General features: G+C 52.5%; 2 protein-coding genes across 3 annotated transcripts; one reads left to right on the forward strand and one right to left on the reverse strand.

The window, feature by feature from the left end:
• Positions 1-516: 516 nt before the first annotated feature.
• LOC112891080 (exocyst complex component EXO70A1-like) lies at positions 517-3,562 on the reverse strand. The gene has a single exon (XM_025957983.1). It carries the CDS (start codon positions 3,074-3,076, stop codon positions 1,055-1,057), a length of 2,022 nt encoding a protein of 673 aa, XP_025813768.1. The 5' UTR covers positions 3,077-3,562; the 3' UTR covers positions 517-1,054.
• Positions 3,563-11,939: 8,377 nt separating this feature from the next.
• On the forward strand, positions 11,940-15,302 carry LOC112890792 (protein ENHANCED DISEASE RESISTANCE 2-like). Of its 2 annotated transcripts, XR_003228342.1 has the most exons (4): positions 11,940-12,395; positions 12,569-13,157; positions 13,235-13,365; positions 14,973-15,302. XR_003228342.1 is itself a non-coding variant. In XM_025957652.1 (3 exons), exons 1-3 carry the CDS (start codon positions 12,018-12,020, stop codon positions 14,978-14,980), a joined length of 975 nt encoding a protein of 324 aa, XP_025813437.1. In that variant the 5' UTR covers positions 11,940-12,017; the 3' UTR covers positions 14,981-15,302. The 2 variants fall into 2 exon arrangements, 1 of the variants encoding a protein (XP_025813437.1); XM_025957652.1 differs by lacking the exon at positions 13,235-13,365.
• The last annotated feature ends 2,729 nt before the right edge of the window (positions 15,303-18,031 follow it).

An 18,031-nucleotide genomic window follows, 5' to 3' on the forward strand; every position in this document is an offset into this window, starting at 1 on the left:
TAATGAGTGTGCAGTCAGGTAAGATGTACAGCAACATCTTAATGACGGCACATCTGACGTCAGGTCAGATGTGCAGTCAGTTGAGTTTCTCTTCGCCAACGAAGACCCCAAGTGATACTGAATTCATCTTGAAGCTAAATGAGTATTTTTATCACTGAATGCAAGGAGCTCAACCGCTTAATTTCTCAGATGGAATAACATGAGCTGGAGAACATTGAATTGACAATGAAACACCACCAGACAGAAAAGGTGCGATCGCTGGTCTCTCTTTCGTGGCAAAATATTATGCTTATTCAGTAATCCATGATCTGTAGCACACCGGATCGGTACAACACATATGGGATGGGACACAACTGACAGTATCAACAGCCAAGAAGAAATGCACTAGAGAAAAATCAGCTTCAGGTAGTAAGCCTAATAGGACTGCATGCTTCTACACATCAGAACATCAAACATAGTATAACAGACCAAAAGGTAAACCATTGCAGAAGAGGAAAACAGTGTGCAGCAGAAATATTGAAGGAAAAAAATAGTTTACTATCTCATATAGTCGGCGATTAGTTAATCAGTCATCTTTTGCCACCATATATAATGTACTCCATTTAATTCACTGCATGTTCATAAGATCTAAAACATAGTATACCATAACCATATGAAACAACTTAACACCCTCCTATAATACAACCAATCTTCTAACATGTACCAGATAGCTGATTACACATCCTCTGCTCCCCAAACAAGTTCCTAAAATGAATTGAGTATACTTGCTACAGATAAGAATGCAATAGAAGGTGAAGAGATAGTCGACAGGAAGGGGGCCTCATAGGTATGCTCTGAGGAAATACTCCAGTCATCTTCTCCCCCCACTATGTCAGTTCTGGAGGAGTTTTCGTTCTTCTTATGCTCCAGCTGTTCTAATCATCGGGCCATTATTATGCCCTCCCGCACAAGTGGGGATCTTGACTGACTGGCCTGAAACAAATAATCCTTGCCTACCAAGTTATTGACTTATTGCACAAATTGTGCGCCCAATCTTTCCAAACTCCCACCGAAGCTACTTCAGAGTGGAAGCACTCCGATACAATCCTGTCATTGCGCTGGTAATCTTGTCACCTGAATGTTTGATCTGGAAGCTTCCAGCTCTCCTTGGTCTGCCTGGCTTGGGCAGGAAGAGTGTGTTGAGCATCTTATCCAGATCTTCAGCACTGTACTTCACATACTTGCTCGAACTGATGTCCTGCTCAACAAGCGGCCCATAGTTCTGCATGAAGCTCCGGTAAATAGGCACTATAGCCTGCACCACAAGGTGGCATGTCTTCTGCTGCAAATCCCTATCTGATATCACCCATGTAGACTGCTTTTGAAACATCTCATCAAAGTTAGCATTGAACGATTTGAGCCTCTGCTTCACTAAATCTCTTGCAGTAGCCTGGCCCTTGGAGAACATGATCAGCCCCTCCCTGCTCAACAGGGGTGCAAGTGTTCCCCAGCTCTCCCGCAGAAACACTGCTGAGAAGTAATCCTTGTACTGCTCATGTTCCCGGAGCCATGCATCGCCTAAGAGCTCACCCAGCTTAGTACCCTTCAGGTGTTTGAAGAAGTGCCAGTGTATGTTCATCATGAAGAGACACGACAGCGTCGTATCTCCATAAGCTTTTGACCATGTCTCGAAGTTGATCTCAAGTGTCCTAACGATATTAAGCACCGCGTCAACAAGCATCTTGTCATCAAACGCTTCCTTGCGCCAGCTGCGGTGGATGGTGATCACCTGTGTCAGCACAGACCGATACGGCTCCACGAGGAGCTGGTTGCAGTATTTGGCAACAAAGCTCACCAGGCGAGGCACTCCACCGTCAACTGGCGGCGGCATATTGCGCTGCAGCTCGACCTGCACAAGCAATTCCTCAAAAATCTCAACAGAACCATCCACCACCACCTTGACAAGCTCCCTTGTCCGGCTCTGGATCTCTGCACAAGCCTTTCCACCAAACAAACGGTTGAAGTCCAGCCTCAGCTTATTCAAAGAATCAAACACGTCAAGCAACCGCAATAGCTTGATAGGGTCCTTCCTGGTATCAGCGAGCGCACGGCCAAACTTGAGGAAATCAAGGATGCCAGCACGAGCAGCAATCTCAGCAAAGCACGATGGCATGGCCTCGGGCCGCCGCTCAAACACCGCTACACAGAGCTTCCTCTCAGCTTCCAGGAGGTGGTGCACCGCGAACTCCAAATGCCGACCCCAACGCTCGACGCTCGGGCTGAGCGCCTGCGCGTCCTCTGATGTCTCCTTCAAGTAATCGAGGCCCAGCGCACGGAGGCTGGCGCCCACGGTATCCCCACGCGCGTCGGCATACGCAGCGGAGCAGCGGTCAAGCCGCCCGTTCGCGGCGAGGCGGTCGAGGATTAGGCTGAGCTTGTGCACAACGGAGGCGGGGATCCGAGAAGGCACGACGGACGCCGGGCTGGAGCTGTCGGGCTCCTTCATAGCAAGCGGCGCCGAGTGCTCCGCGAGGAGCCGGCGGAACTCGGCCTCGAGAATGCCGAGGGCGGCCGCCAGGAGCCCCGCGTCCAGGCCGGCGGAGTGGTCCTTCTTGAGCCGCTCGAGCTGCTCGGTGAGGTCGGCCACGAAGCGGGGGTCGGCGAGGTCGCGCTCCCCGAGGTAGGCGACGATGTCGGCGAGCCACTGCGCGGCGAGGCCGCAGTTGTCGGCGAGCAGGCGGAGCGCGGCTTCGAGCTGCGCGAGCACGGCGAGGTACCCCGGGAGGTCCCCGGCGAGCGAGCCGCGCGCGAGGAGCGCGGCCTCAAGCCCGTGCACGGCGTCGAAGACCTTGAGCACGGCGGCGGCGGGGCCGAGCGCGCGGTCGATGTCGCGGCCGGCCGCCGCGAGCGCCTCGGGCGGCGCGCGGATCGGGCGCGCCGAGGCCTCCATCGCGGGGAGGCGCGCCCGGATCCCCTCCACCCGCGCCGCGTCGCGCGCGAGCGCGCGGCCCAGCGCGCGCGACCGGTCCACCCCGGCGCGCAGCGCCTGGCGCGCCGCCAGCAGCCGCGCCTCCGCCTCCTCCCGGTCCGCCCCCATCCGCTTGCCTCACCCCTGGAATCACACGAAACGCGCCCTTCCAATGCCGAACCTCGCGGAAGTCAGAGCCGCAAGTCTCCCCCACCAATCCCGCGGAGGAAATCCACCGCAGAGGCACTGGAGCCGGCCGCAGCGGTGGGTGTTGGCGAGACCCGAGAGACGCCGCTTCCACGCTACTTATCCGAAGGGAGGGGGAGGGGGAGGAGGCGCGCGAGAGGGACGGCAGCGCCGGTAGGTGAGTGGCGCTCGGAACGGGCGGCCATGCCGGCGGGCGAGGAGGGGGAGGGGTTTAGGTTGGAAAAGGGGGGCGAGAAAGAGGCGGAGTTTTTTCGACGGGAGGCGCTCCCAGGGAAAAGAAGGCGCGGCCGAGAAGACGCGTGCGCCCGTTGGCGTCGGGTTGCGGGCGGAGAGAGGGCAGGCGCGGGGAAACGTGGGGCTCGCCGCCTCGGGAGGGCCGCGCGTTCGAGATGGACGCGGACCATGCGGTGGGGGTGGTGTTCCGTGAGGCGGGCGGGCAGTGTGGCCGACACAGGCGGCCGCGCGCCGGAGCGGTCAGGTCAGGTGGTCTGGTCCTCTGGCAATGGCATGGCATCTGCGCCGGCAAAAGCTCGCTGTCAGGTCAACGATTGATCCCCGGCGCCAGGGGGATCCGAGGTTGTCCGTTCCAGTTCGCTCCGGCGGCCTCCGGCTCGCCGGGGCTGTGCTGCCTACTCGTGAGTTCCACTCCAATCATTGTCGTGGCTCGTGCACGCACGGCCGGCCCGACGACATCTGTCAAGGTAGGTACCGTCACGTGGTGAACTGCCGGGCGCCACCCGGACTCAGCCGGCTGCTGCTGCCCTCACTTCCTCCTCTTCTCTTGTCCGTCCGCCAGTTGGAACGCACACGCATAGTACAGTGTGGGTATCCGATACTCCATCCCGTATGCGGCTGCAGACGGCAGCCGTGTGCTCGTACTCCAGCAAGCAGGTAACAAACTACTGAGTACCCAAGGAGAAGAGAGGTGAACTGGCGTCAGGGAAGGGGGAAGGTGATGGCGTGCAAGCGACCCAAGTACACGCTAGCTTTCACCAACCAACTGTCACCTCCCTCCCTCCCTCCCTGCCTAGCTGTTTCTTGCCTTCTGCGGCGCTACCTTTACTGACTGACTCTGCTGCTGGCATTGAAGGTGCTCTTGTTGCCATGCTGGCCTGGTCAAGTGCAGGCGCAGCAATGGGAGTTGGTTGGATCATTGGATGGGTGCAAGTTCGGGTTGCAGCTTGCTGCCGGTCCCGGTATTGATGGATGGTGGCCCGGTTCCAGTTGGTGATTGACTGCCATCAGCCAGCAGTTCTTGTTAGTGAGTACTTCCTATTGACAGTCAAGGCTCAAGAGCTTTGCTCTGTTGGTGTGAAGGTAGCCATCAACCTCCTGCCTGTCTTGCCTCGATATTCTTTTCTCTTCTTCTTAGGTGAATGCTACTTTCACGCAAGATATCGTAATTTGCAAGGAGATGATGTTGACCTCTCTGAAGTCACCACTGAAGATAGTTTCTTGCATTGCATGTAAAGCCTTTTTGTTTACAGGCTAGCTGTGTGTTGACCATATGGGTTGCATACCGCTTTCGCAGTACATTCTGAATACGGCTGGCTGTTGGCTAAACAATGTTAGTAGTTGGTTACTTGCAGGACCCAAACACAACTTGACATGGAGCTCAGTTCACACGCCAACACTCTTACGCGAGGATGAGGTGAGTGTGCCACGGGAAATGGGCATGTTAAAATAAAGTCCTTCCTTTTTCTGAATTTCCACACGGCCAAATCTTTTTTTTTCCACTTTTGATGTGGCCACGGTCTAGATAAGCACATCTGTGTCTTTTCTTGTCATCTTCTCGAAGGAGGCTCTCCAGCTGTCGCTCATCAAAACTGGCACGGCCTAGTTGCTGGGCCCTCCGGGCTGTACTTGTCAATGGTCATCCGGTGGCAAAGCAACAAGAATGCGAGTGCCCGCTGCCCCAGCCGTGTTGGTTCCATCATCCATGCGGTAAGGTACACCGAGCCGAGGACAAGCTCTTTCCTGATCCACAAAATGATTCCCGAAAGCTGTCTAGCTTCTACTGCTAACTAGGTGTGGAGTAGCAGCAGAGTGTTCAGAATAAGAGACTACAGTAGGCTGCTATGACCCAAAAGGTGAAGCAAAAAAGAAAAGGTAGTAGCTGGTAGATGGGAATTATCAGACCTAAAAGGCTGTTCATCATACGCGTTCAAATCAAAAGGCAAAGAAGCAAAAGTCGCTAAAGGGTTCGCTGAGCAAACAAGAAGGCGGTAGTAACATGCCAATAGCCTAGTAACATCTTTGAGATAAAGAACTACCATTTTTTCTACCGGCCGCGTTTGTGGAGTCAAATCATGCTACCTATCCAACAAAGAGGAAAGGACTGATCCCTAAAGAAGATTAAGAAAGAAAGTATTTTTAGTGTGCATTCAAGAGCTTTTTTGAGGAACAGGCAGGAGACTGCATTCAGGCGTGTAGTGTAGCCGCTGTTTCTGCATCACAACCATTCAACTTGCCACCAAAGTCTAACATCAGCGACCTATACCTGATAGAAGGAATGTGATCCTTGCATAGTCTAGTGCATGTTGCAACTTCTGTTGACCACGCAGTTGTTCTTTAAGAAGGGAAGAAAGCAAGAGACAAGAAAGAAGCCAAAGCTGCATGATTGAGCTCGCGGACCACACATGGGCTACCTCAATACGGGAGGCAAAAGATTCGATGGCCCCCGTCCACATGCCTGTGCCTTGTCACCTGCGCCGTGGTACAAAGCAAAAACAATTTGGTGGGGGACACGTTGCAAAGCCAGAGACCATTCTGATGAGTGTACGGCATGCTCATCACTAAGCACTTCTAGCCGTGATGAGTAAAAACATTTTTATTGCTGCCACTAGCTCTTCCTCACCACCATATCTACCGGAGATATGGGTGTTGAGACTTTTTAATCCCTCCTCCATGGAGAGAGAAAAAAAAAGAAGTGTTGGCAGCTTGCAAGCAAACCAGAGTTTTTTTTCTATATAACTAGAAAATTCTGGTGAGCTGACAGGTAAGCAGGACCTGATGTTGCTTAGAACTCCATGTTATCACTTATTATGCACTAAACTTTAATCCCGTCACATCGGATGTTTGAATATCAGTTAGAGAAACTAAACATAAGCTAATTATAAAACCAATTGCATAAATAGTGGCTAATTCATGAGACGAATCTATTAAATCTAATTAATCCATTATTACTATATGTTTACTGTAGCACAATATGGTTAGATTATTAAATAATTAGATTTAATAAATTCGTTTTATAAATTAACTTTTATTTATACAATTAGTTTTATAATTAAATTATATTTAATACTTTTAATCGTATCAAATATATAATGCGACGGAAGTCCCTCGACACGAGCCCTGGATCCAGACTGGACCGTTGAAAATTTATGTTTGATTTTCTTTGGGATGATTTATTTATTTTTCTTGAATACCCACTGTCCTATCTAGTGGGCCCTAGTGTTTTCTGTCTTTTGAGGGCACAGAGAGAGCATGGGCCTTGGGCCCACGGAATGAAACACACTTTTTTCTGAAAGGGAATGAAACAGATGTTAACGTCCGGCAGCACCGTTCAGGAGGGGTGCAGTGCATGCAGGATGGACTCAATCATTGAGGGGACTTGAAGCAGATTATCTACTTTGTTTTTTTGGAGAAATTTATCTACTTTGTTTTGAACAGTGTCCTCTCACGTGACTAGATGAAAGTTTGAATTTGAATCGGTTGTCAGATTAGTTTTTAAATGCCGTGCTGAATATTTCAGTTTGATCATTAGCTTAAATTTACTTCTACTTTGAAATAAAGTAAACCTGTTTTTACACGATTTGAGCGGCGCGAAAGATTCACGGCATGTGCACGCCGGCACCGGACACGTTGGCGATGGATACGCGTACCAGCAAACTAGAACCCTGTCGCATCAGCTGCTGCGATTTGGACGTCCCGAGTTTTGCCACCCAAACCACCGGTCCTGACAAATGCCTTTCAGCTGAAGATGAACGGCAGCCTCACATGACCACATCACTTCTCAGTTGCCAGTGATCGCTGTTGCCTGTTGAGACGTTTTCTTCTGATGGCAACGTATTCAGGGAAAAGGACTCGCAGAAAGCTCTGACGAACTCGAGCGTCTTTCTCCCCAGAATCTCAAGACAGTCACGGTTGCGCTGCAAAGAGATAGATGATCACGTGTCTGTGGAAACAGATCTTTTTCAAAAATTTCTGCACGAGTATATTTCTTGCCCGTCACCACGTCCATAGTTCAGACCTTCACATTGGACTGGACATTTGGAATCAACAGAACAAGAACAAATTTTGACGGGCAAAAGATGTCGAGGTCTGAACTTGAATGTAAAAAGAACAGAGAACCGTGAAGTGGAGCTGTCTATAAGTGCTGAACTGGACGCATGATTTGCACGTCCTTTTCTCTGACGCTTACAAACAGTGCCTGAATTCAATGGCATGCGCCCAGCGTCCGGCACCGTTTCTCCCAACTGCTTCGGCGGTCTCCTTTGAATCAGAATTCCTGCGGCTAACAACCGTCAGCAGACATGCTTAACTTGACAGCATGAGAACTGTGATCAGCTGAGGTTACGAGTTCTGAACTTGCGATGCAACGTTCGGATGGCACGAGTTGGTTGATCACTTTAAGTATCTATTAGCATTTATACCTATGCTATATCCTATGCTAAAGTTTTTAAGTCTTCAATAAAATTTAAACCATCCTGTTAGCATTTCTATTTAGAAAAGTTAATGCTAAAATTTAGCATTTTTGAATATTAGCACGTGATAGTTTGGAAAAAGTACCCATCTCCACTGACTCCTCGCAACGAGACAGGGGTTGCGGCCGGTTGGTCAGCTGCATGAACGGATTAATCGGCGGAATCGTCAAAGGCCTTTCAGGTACACGACCGCACCTGCTTGATCTGACTGGAAACCGCTGGATCCTTTTCGGGAGATTCTTGCTGATCGAAAAGGGTTCGGTGCTGCGGAAGTACAACCGAACCTCCAGCAAATGAATGGAGGCGTGAGGCGTGAGTACAGAGTACTTGAGCTCCGGCTCTAAACGGCTTATGGTGTGGTGGCCGTACTTCTGAGGGGTATTTGGTTCTAAAGATTAATTTTTAGTCCGGACCATATCGAATATTTGATACCAATTAGATAGAACTAAATATGAGAATTAATTGTACAAATGGAGACTAATTCACGAGATGAATCTATTAAGCTTAATTAATCCATCATTAGCACATATTTACTGTATCACAACATTGTTAAATTATGAAGTAATTAGGTTTAATAGATTTGTCTCGCGAATTAGCCTCTATTGATGTAATAGATTTTATAATTAGTTTATATTTAATACTTCCAATAAAATTCAAAACATTCGATAATAGATTTCAAAATATTCAATGTGACGAGTCCTGCGTAGCCAAACAAGCCCTGAATTTAACCACTATCACAAAGTCAGCTCACGTGAAAAGTAGCTACTGCTATTCTGCCTGCAAAATACTAGTAGTGGTCCAAACTACTCGAATGTAAACATGGCTGCTTTCATATAATAGTTGATTCTCGATTATTGCAGGAATCCCCAGCCTTCCTGACTGAAGTGTATGAATTTATGGGCTCGAAATGGGCCGTATATTGGGCCTTACACTTCTCTTCTTGGGGGGAGGAACCGGTTACATGAATGGGCCAGGCCTTTTGGTGTTTGTCACGTCACATAGTCCCTTCCCGGGCTTGGGCTTCACGTGTTTCTGTAAGATTGATTTTTTCTCTTTTCTTTAAAAATATCTGAATGGCAATGAGATAGCGAAAGAACTACTTCAGCTTTTCTTAAGCTGTGTTTTCCTCGGAACTGTGAAGTGAGACACGGGCAACGGGTTACGTGCACCCAGACTCTGACCTACAGGCGTGTGCTACCTTCAGTAGCCATGCCTTGGAGCTTCACTTGCGAGACACTCGTAACAAACGTCCATCTCTTCAGAGTTCAGACTTCACTCCTCGTCTTGCACCACGCATGCCTCCTCCTTCTGCAGGTTTATCTCGCACTCCTCTGCAGCAAGCAGTTCGCCTTTTTTCCTTCCGCAGGACAAGCTTGACTTGCAAACATCGCACCAGCAAGATAGCAAAGCACCCCACGGAAATCGGGGCACGCACGCTGAACGCGATCGATCGATCGATCTCCAATGCAAGTTTTCCTAGCCTTCACGTTGCTGGCTTGAACTCTGAACAGCTAGTGGAGGAAAGAACGGGCTGGCGCCTGGCGACAACGGCACCCAGCACAGATGCAGCCCGGTGATTGTGCATTGCATTGTTGTCCATCATCCGCTCGTCCCCGTCGACCGTGGCCAATGATTGGCCTCATCAAACCCATCAGCGGATGGCCTGGTTCAGTGGTTCGTAGCATTCCGATGCCATCAAGCTGAGCTCCATCTCGCTGGCTTTTCTGCTGGTTCCGCGAGCTTATTCAATTGGACCAGCATGTGCTAGCTCACCAATGATCCACCGCATATTCTGCAGCTTAAGCCTACTCAGTGAGTCAGTGGATTAGCTGACAATCACTTCTCAGATGGGCTAGCTGGCCAGGCACTTGGCGGCATTCTCTGAAGTTTTTAGCATGCAAATTGCAACGCATTATTTTCTGTCAGCTGGATTCGTTCATGCAGAGCAGAGCCGAAGATGCCTGTTGGTATCAGGTATAGCGGTAGCACGCCGTCAATAAACAAGTGTGAGCTGCCACTGCCAGGAGGCGAAGACTGTTCTTGCGCATGGTGGACTAACTGGATTGGATTGGAAGGTTGCTGGTATCTACTAGCATCTGATCATCAGGTGAGAGCATCAGACACCAGTCTCGCGCGCGCTCCCGGCCCGGACTATCTTAAGCGGCTGTGCACAGCACATGACCATTCTTCCTCCGTTCATGGATCTGGCAGGGAGCACTGAGCACACGCATCCTTGCTCACTGGACAAGTCTGAATCCAGTTCAACCTTCAGAGACCGCAGGGTGAGCCCGTATGGGGGGCGGCCAGGGCACACGGGGCGTCGAGGAATCCTCCTCCTCTTTCTCGGTCTCACCTTTGCGTGCGTGGCGGGCACCATCGGCACGCTGGTCCGCTTGATGCCGTTTGGACGGCGGATGCGGTGGGAGAATCGGAGGGAGGGAGATCTGAATCCAAATCTTGTCGGTGGCGCATCGCATTCGCATCAGCATCAGATCCCGTCCCCGTCCCCCACCTCCTCCTGGCAGTGGGCCCGTGGCTCCGGCTGCCCATCCACCCCGCGCTCCCACGTGCTGGGCCGCTCCCACGCGTCTCCGGCGAGCGGCCGAGCGTGCTCGTCCACCGATGCGGCGATGCCTCGGCGCGCGGGGGCCGACGCCGCGCTGCCGCGGCCGCGACGACAGCCGGCGCCGCCCGCCGCGCGCCCGGCAGGGCATCACCTCGGCGGCCGGCGGCGGCGGCCACCGGCCTGGACTCGGGACGCGGCGAAGCCCGCACACCACGCGACGCGCTCGGGCCGATGCCGAAGAACGGCCGGCCGCCGAGGCGAAATCGCCCGGGCGCCGCGTGTGTTTTACGGCCAAAAAATGTCTCCTTTGGAAGCCGCGGTATTTTTGCCACGTTTTCAGTTTTTTCCCCTTTCCCGTGGTTACTCGGGCAGGTTTCTTCCTCGTGATCGCAGCGAGGCTGCTGGAATAAATTTTTTATTCAGGAGGGACCACTCCGTATTGATCTTCGCATGGTATTATCGGTAATGGTGCCCAAAACGAGAGCAGGTAGGCGGGTACCATGCGGCTGCCCCCTGCCAGAGTAGTAAGACTTCAAGGTAGCCGGCTCTGGAAGATCAGCGGGGCCTTTTTGAAAAACCGGGCAAGGAACCCAACGAATCCACCATGTGGGGCGAAACTGCAGGTCCGCGGTACTGTGCTCAGTTTAGAGTGGACGGTTGGGATTTGAAGAAACCATACTAAACTCCACCGTCTCCAGGTCAGGTGACTTGGGATTTATTTGTGCTGATCACATTTTGTGATCCAACTAATCAGGTCAACCATTCCTTCCTCCCTTGTTCAACTCTAGGTCGTTGGCGTTCCACACAGTATGGGAAATGATGATGATCTCATTCATCGTCCTTCCTCTTCTTCCTCCGTTTGCATTTGCTGGCCAGTTCTTGTCTGTCTAGAGTTTTCACTGAATTGCGAGCTTTCGCCACCCTGATCCATTCGAGCCCATTACCACTTGAGATGCCGAAACTAGTCGCTGATGCCCTTCCCACCGCTACGGCGAGTGACACTTAGCTGTTCTGCCTGCTGCTCGCCATCCACTCCCTTTCTCATTCACTAGATCCGCCAAAGACGACGATGCTTAGAACATAACTCTAACACGACTTACATTACGTAGGTCACCTTACATTGGGCAAAAACGTTTATGTGAAGGACCAACACCATTTAATTCCACACAAACACAATTTCGCTCCTTGGAATATTGTGGACGGATCATGAAATATGATCCTTCAAGGGTAAACAACGTGCTTCTCAACCTTTGTGCAATGGTATCTCTTATTTTGCGTATTCAATTTTCAAGTGAAATCTAAATGGTACTACTACTCCGTATCAGCGTATGAGCTCGGGAAGCAACAAATTACAGGGGGGCCGAGGTGCTTAAAAGCAAAGTCACCGCATGCCTGCCAATATTTTCGTTCTTCTTTTCCCCCTTCCAGAAGGCCGCATCCCATCCTCCGCATCATCCCCACTGTCTTATACGGAGCTCCTCCGAAAGCGAGGTCCAACGCCCCCCCCCCCCCCCCCCCCGCTCCTCCATTCGCGCAAAGCCCATCCGACAAAATCTCTCCCCAAACTGACCCTCGCCGGCGCCCGGCGGCGATGTGCCCGACCACGCCCGATCGCGCCAATAAGGCCGCCGCCGGCTCCGGCGACAGGAACTGGCGGGAGGAGGCCGCGGCCGCCGGCTCGCTGCGCCAGGTCGACCTCGACCGGGGCACCAACGGCTGGGCCTCGCCGCCGGGGGACCTCTTCCACCTGCGCGCGCGGGGCTACTTCTCCGGCGGGGGCGGCAAGCGCGGCAAGGCGCCGTCCGCCGCGGAGTGGCTGCTCCGCCCCGCCGGCGTCGACTGGCTCCGCTCCCACGCCCGGCTCGACCACGTGCTCGCCCGCGACGACAACCCCGTCGCCGCCGCCTTCCGACGCGCGCGCCTCAGGAAGGACCCTACCGCGCACTTCCTCCTCGCCGTCAATCTCCAGGTTTGCGATCCCCCCGCATCCGGACCCGATCGATCGCATCTAGGCGGCTAGGCGCGTGAAACACGAGAGAGAGAGAGAGAGAGAGAGAGAGAGAGAGAGAGAGAGAGAGAGAGAGAGAAGATTCGATTTTTATTTTTGCTGCGCGTTGTGACGCGTCCTTTTGATTCTTCCAGGTGCCGGGCCGGCCGGACGCGTACAGCGCGGTGTTCTACTTCGCGGCGGAGGCGCCCATCCCGCCGGACTCGCTGCTCGGCCGCTTCGTCCACGGCGACGACGCCTACCGCAACGCGCGCTTCAAGATAGCCAACCGCATCGTCAAGGGCCCCTGGATCGTCCGCGCCACCGTCGGCAACTACGCCGCGTGCCTCCTCGGCCGCGCCCTCACCTGCCGCTACCACAAGGGCGACGACTACCTCGAGATCGACGTCGACATCGGCAGCTCGGCGATCGCCAGCGCCATCCTGCACCTCGCGCTCGGCGCCGTCACGGCGGTGACCATCGACATGGGGTTCCTCGTCGAGTCCCAGTCCGAGGAGGAGCTGCCGGAGAGGCTATTCGGCGCCGTGCGCATCGCGCAGATGGAGATGGGCGCGGCAAAGTATGTGGAGCTGCCGCCCGATGAGGCGATGCCTGAGACAGCCGGCAGGGCTGGGGCGGGGTTCAGGGTCAGCTCGGCCAAGGTAGTCAATCATAGCCACCAACAAGAACACGCCGGCGGCAAGGTCGGCAGGTCGATGAGTCTCCCGGAGCGAGAGAGTGGAGGTGAGGACTGAATTCTTCATGCCATTATTATCCCCAAATTATTGATAAATACAGTAATGCCATTAGTTTTCTCACAGTTATTCGGAGACAGCAAATTTTGGATGTTGAATTAGAATAAAAGATGCAATTATTTGTGCTAGCATATGCCAGCTCGTGATGACAAGTACTTGTTTATGCAGCACATGGTCACATGCTCATCTTTAGTTAGGTATGTCACTAACTGATATCTGAGGGTGGACTGGATTGTTAAGTGTAGGCAGTTGAGTCTAAGAAGGCATGGGAATTGATGGCAATGGCTTGTGGCCGGTTTTTAGTCTTCAACGCATCCTTGATCTCTTTGAGTTATTTAGTGAACAGGCTTGGTGTGCGAGCTACTTCTTGGGGGTGTTGATTATTTCTTTTGATACTGTGATGACAAGGACCTTTGCTGCTGTCATTGCTTATGTGAAGTGTGGTCTAGGGATCTGATGCTGTGAGCTTAATTAGTACGGCCATTGACAAAAACAAAGGGCCGTGTTTGTCTTGATGTGACTTTTTTTAATAACGTCTAAGATTGTGAAATGGGATGACAATACCAATCTCAATCAAGATAATCTCATGTTTTTGCTTGGAAAAAAGATAATCCCATGTTTCTTCTTGGTAGTATATGGCACTGTACCCACTTTGTACCCATAGTTTCAGAATATGCAAAGGTTGTAAATTTGGGTACTATTCACGTGTATGAAACCGTAGTTCCTCTTCAGAAGTTCCTTACCTGTTTAGTCTGCGGTGCCTGTACAGAGCAAACACTGTAGTAGGTGAAAATGTGGAATGTAGATTGGAGTCTCTTACTGGGCTAGAAAGAGAAGATAAAAATGGTAAACAGTGAAATTCAGGCAATTTTCTCCCAATTGGGCACTTGTGCCAGGTTACTTGGGGAGTAAATGGGAAGGTGTGCATTGGCCGTTTGCTGTCCCCTATTATGCTCACTATAATGTCTGTTAAAATCTAGCTGTTTTCTGTACCTCTGGCCCCAGAATGATGTGGTCCACGTTGGCCATGATCTGTGTCTTGTGAAAGCATGTTGCTGCCCTTGTTAAGGACGGGAGGGTTGGTGCTGGGGTAAAAACCTTTCTTGAACAAGATTGCCTTGATTGTTCCTTTGCTTGCATGTGTAGTTGTTTAGTTGCTTGCAGGGAGACATGGACATGTGCCTGATACGTGATTGATATCGACATACATTTTGGACCAGTGTTTGATTTAGGTGGGTTGCTAAGCAACCTTTTGGCACTGTCTTGATAGTTTGATGCATTTACTAGTGGGTTAGCTAACATTCTAGATCAGTAACAGTGACGTCAAAGATGATATAGTTTGTTTCTTGGTTGAACTACATATTGCTTTTCGGTGGTCCGAAAGTCCATTCTTTTGGACAGGAGAACGTGATTTCTGTGAGTGCCTTCATGTGTATGGCATGTAGGGCATATAAATGTGAGATCCGAAGCAAATCAATTCAGTAACCTTTTAACAGTTTATTTGAAAGTATTTAAGAAATTTATTTTAACTACCAGACATTTCCAGAATAGATAACAGCTGCTTTCTAGATAACCTATGCATTTGTTCGCATTTGATAAGGCCTGGGATTTTCAGCTTTGGTGTGACTTATTCTGCTGGTGTCCTGTGCGGTGTGGGTGTACACCAAGCATTTGTGTTACCATGTTCAGTTCTTATTTAAAGAGGCACACTACATTTATACACAGGGTTACAATGGCATGCCCTACTATCTTCCAGATACAACATTGGCAAACCAAGTGACATTTCCGATCTCATCTTTTCCAGGAAAATAGTCGCGAAGGATGCAGGTGCGGTGCCGGAACCATCCATCAGCGGCGGGAGGAAGACGGGCGAGAGCTGGAGGACAGAATGCCGGGCAAGGGTAACACAAGGCATAAAACGGGAGGAGAAGCTGGTGCCACGACCACGAATATGGATGGGTCCCTCCATAAAGTCGAGTTCATGTTCATTCGGTTGTGATGAGAAACCTAAGCCAAGCCCTGATGGACGATTCGTGCGAAATCAAAATTAGTAGTATAAATATTAATCCGCGGTGCGTTTCGTATAACATAATCATGGCGCCCGGCCTTGTCTTCGGCTGCTGCCAGCCACATCTCTGGTCTCTGTCTGTCTGTCTGTCTCTGCTTGGTGGAAAATATCTGGCCTGATGTTGCCTGCTCGGCCGTGAAGGCCCTCCGTCTCCGTCCCCCCTTGTTCAGGAAGCTGCTGCGATCCGGTTGCTCAGTTTCTGTATCTCCACTAGCTAGCTGCTGTAAGCTGTAATCTGCATGGACATTGGCAGAGCTGCTGCGTCTGCTCCGTGTTCCTTCTCTGAATCCCAATGCTGCAGGAGGTAGGACAGCACTAGTTCATGTCGACGCAGGAAAAGGAAAAGGATGAAGGATCTCACGCACGCACGCACGCAGACCAGATCAGCCACTCTGGAGGACGGACCTTGGTTGAATGATTGGTTGCCAAAGAGGCGAAGAATGCGGCCGCCGGCCGGAAAGCCGGAGCACGGAACGTCGGAACCTCTTGTGGCAAGGAAGGCATATCCTGACTCTGCAAAGAGCCGAGGAGGTCACAGCGCGGGGTGCGATATGACGCCTCCGTGTGCCTTTTGTTTTGCTTTTGCAGCCGCACCGTCTCGTCAGGATCCGCGAAAGCAGGTTGCAGCATCGCGCAGGGGAGAAAAGGGAGAGCGGAGCAGAGGGCGGGCCGGTGCTGCGTGCGCGCGTGGGCGCCTGCATTCTCCCGTCAACTCATTCGTCCGTGATGGCGATTAAAGGTGGCGAGATCCGGCTCCCAGATCACAGTCAGACCCGTGTCACCGAGCATAACGTCTCGAATGGTCCGGCCGGCCCTGCACTCATAGTCTGCGCTGCCTTGGCATGTCCGGCGCCACGCAGCACTAGCAGCAGTGCTGCGTCACCTGACAATTCCTGCGACGAAGGTACTGCGGTTAGGTTGGAGATGGGGAGGTGTGTGTGCATGCAGGCATGGTGGCCTGACGGGCGGGCATGGCGACAGGTATCTCTGTAGATCTGGGTTGTGCACCGTGCTGTCCCGGCGGGGGCGGAAACGATCTGGGACAGGTTGGGTGGTGGTTCTGTGGGCCGCGCGGCGGCGGGGTCCCGCTGCCGCACCGAGTGCGTCGTCGTCCGGGTTTGCGGCGTGCGTGGGAGGCCGCGGGTTCCCGTGTGGTGGATACATACCCGACGCCCCGACTGGCTTGCGTCGGCAGGTGGGGAACGGAACAGGGAAAGACAGCAGCAGCCGATGCCCTCGTGGAGGGGACCGAGTCCGAGTGAGCTGTGCGCGGTGGCCGTGCGGAAGGCCATGGACGGCAATGTAGGTAGTAGCGGCGCGCCGGTGCCTCCACGCAACAACGATGTCTCGCCAACAAAGGAAACAAAAAAGAGAAAGATGAACATGTTTGGCGACCAATCTCTCTACGAAACAAGCGATCATTGAACCATCAGCAGCGCAGCGGCGGACGATGCCGGGAACGGGCTTGCCATCCTGCTCCGGCCGCCTAAGCTTCGGCGGCGGCTGCTGGCCCGCGGGTCGTTCCTTGCCCTTGGCCGCCGCGCGCGCGGCGGCGTCAGGCGCCGAGGCCACGTCAACCAGCACCCGCGCCTGCTTCCACCAGCGTGGCCATCACCGGTGTACTCCCCGTCTGGCCCACTCCACGATCATGTCCCCGGGCCCTCTCGCCCCAGCACGCCCAGCAACTCGCGCGGCGGCAGCGCCCCTGACGTCACGGCGCCGCTGGCGCGGGGTGCTCGGCGCGAGCCACGACGCGGCGTCCTCGGTTCCCACGGGCCGGTGCTCGTCGTTGTCGTCGGCGGGTTCGGTCCTGCACGCCGTGCTATGCGCCGCCGGGCGCCGCACGCTGCCGCGCGAGGTCCACGCGGAGCTCGTCGTCGAGGTACTCGCAGAAAGGGAAGCCCCGGGTCTGGTGGCGTCCTTGTCCGTGGCCATGCGGAGGGAGAGGGACACAACATTAGATTTAATCTTGTCAGCAGGACTTGCATGTTTATTTTATTTGCATACATGTATAACTAGAAATAACGCACAGTAACAGATCGAGTGCATAGCAGCAAAACGTGTGAGACTAGTAAGCTGCTGTTGCCTTGAACCGGTACGTACGTACGCACGGTGCGAGACTAGGCCGTGTGACACGGTAAGCGCGTACGTGTGTGAAGTGCATAGAAGATACATATGATCAAAAGAGATGTAACTGCATGTGAACGTGCAGTATGAAGGTGCATGAGCTGCAGTGCGCACGGAAGTGATTTTTGTGGCGAAGGAATAGGTCAGCTCATGCATGGAATCTGCACGTTGGCGTGAGACTCGCTGGACATGTGCGGCCATTAGCCTTTTGATTAGTGTGTGCATGATCATTTGCAGTAGCTAAGTTTAGGATCATGGATCAGTGCTCGCCGAGTGACTTGGCTGCCCTTATCAGTTTGCATGTACCTTTGAGTTTATATATGAGTAGAAAACGATGTGAGCCGGTGAATGGTATGGACCAAAAATATTACTAGCTTGTGCTATTCTGTTCGTGTGTATTTTGCGTCCACCGGAGTGAGGGAGTGTTTGTTATAAACACTTGCTAAAGTGAGGAGTGATTCCAACAACAAACTCTGTCTTTGGTGGTGTCCTAAAATAGTCAAGAGTCAACAGCTCTGGACCTTTCGTGAGTTAGTCTCCCTCCCCGGACACGGGTTCCCACTACAAACTCCGGTCAGCTGCTCGGAACTCGTGAGACGATTGCTGCGCCTCCAGGCCTGTTTTTTTCCTTTGGCTCAACGTAGAGGATCGTAGGATGGAGGGTTGGG

Source organism: Panicum hallii, chromosome 4 (genome assembly GCF_002211085.1).
Source record: "Panicum hallii strain FIL2 chromosome 4, PHallii_v3.1, whole genome shotgun sequence".
Taxonomy (NCBI): Eukaryota; Viridiplantae; Streptophyta; class Magnoliopsida; order Poales; family Poaceae; genus Panicum; species Panicum hallii.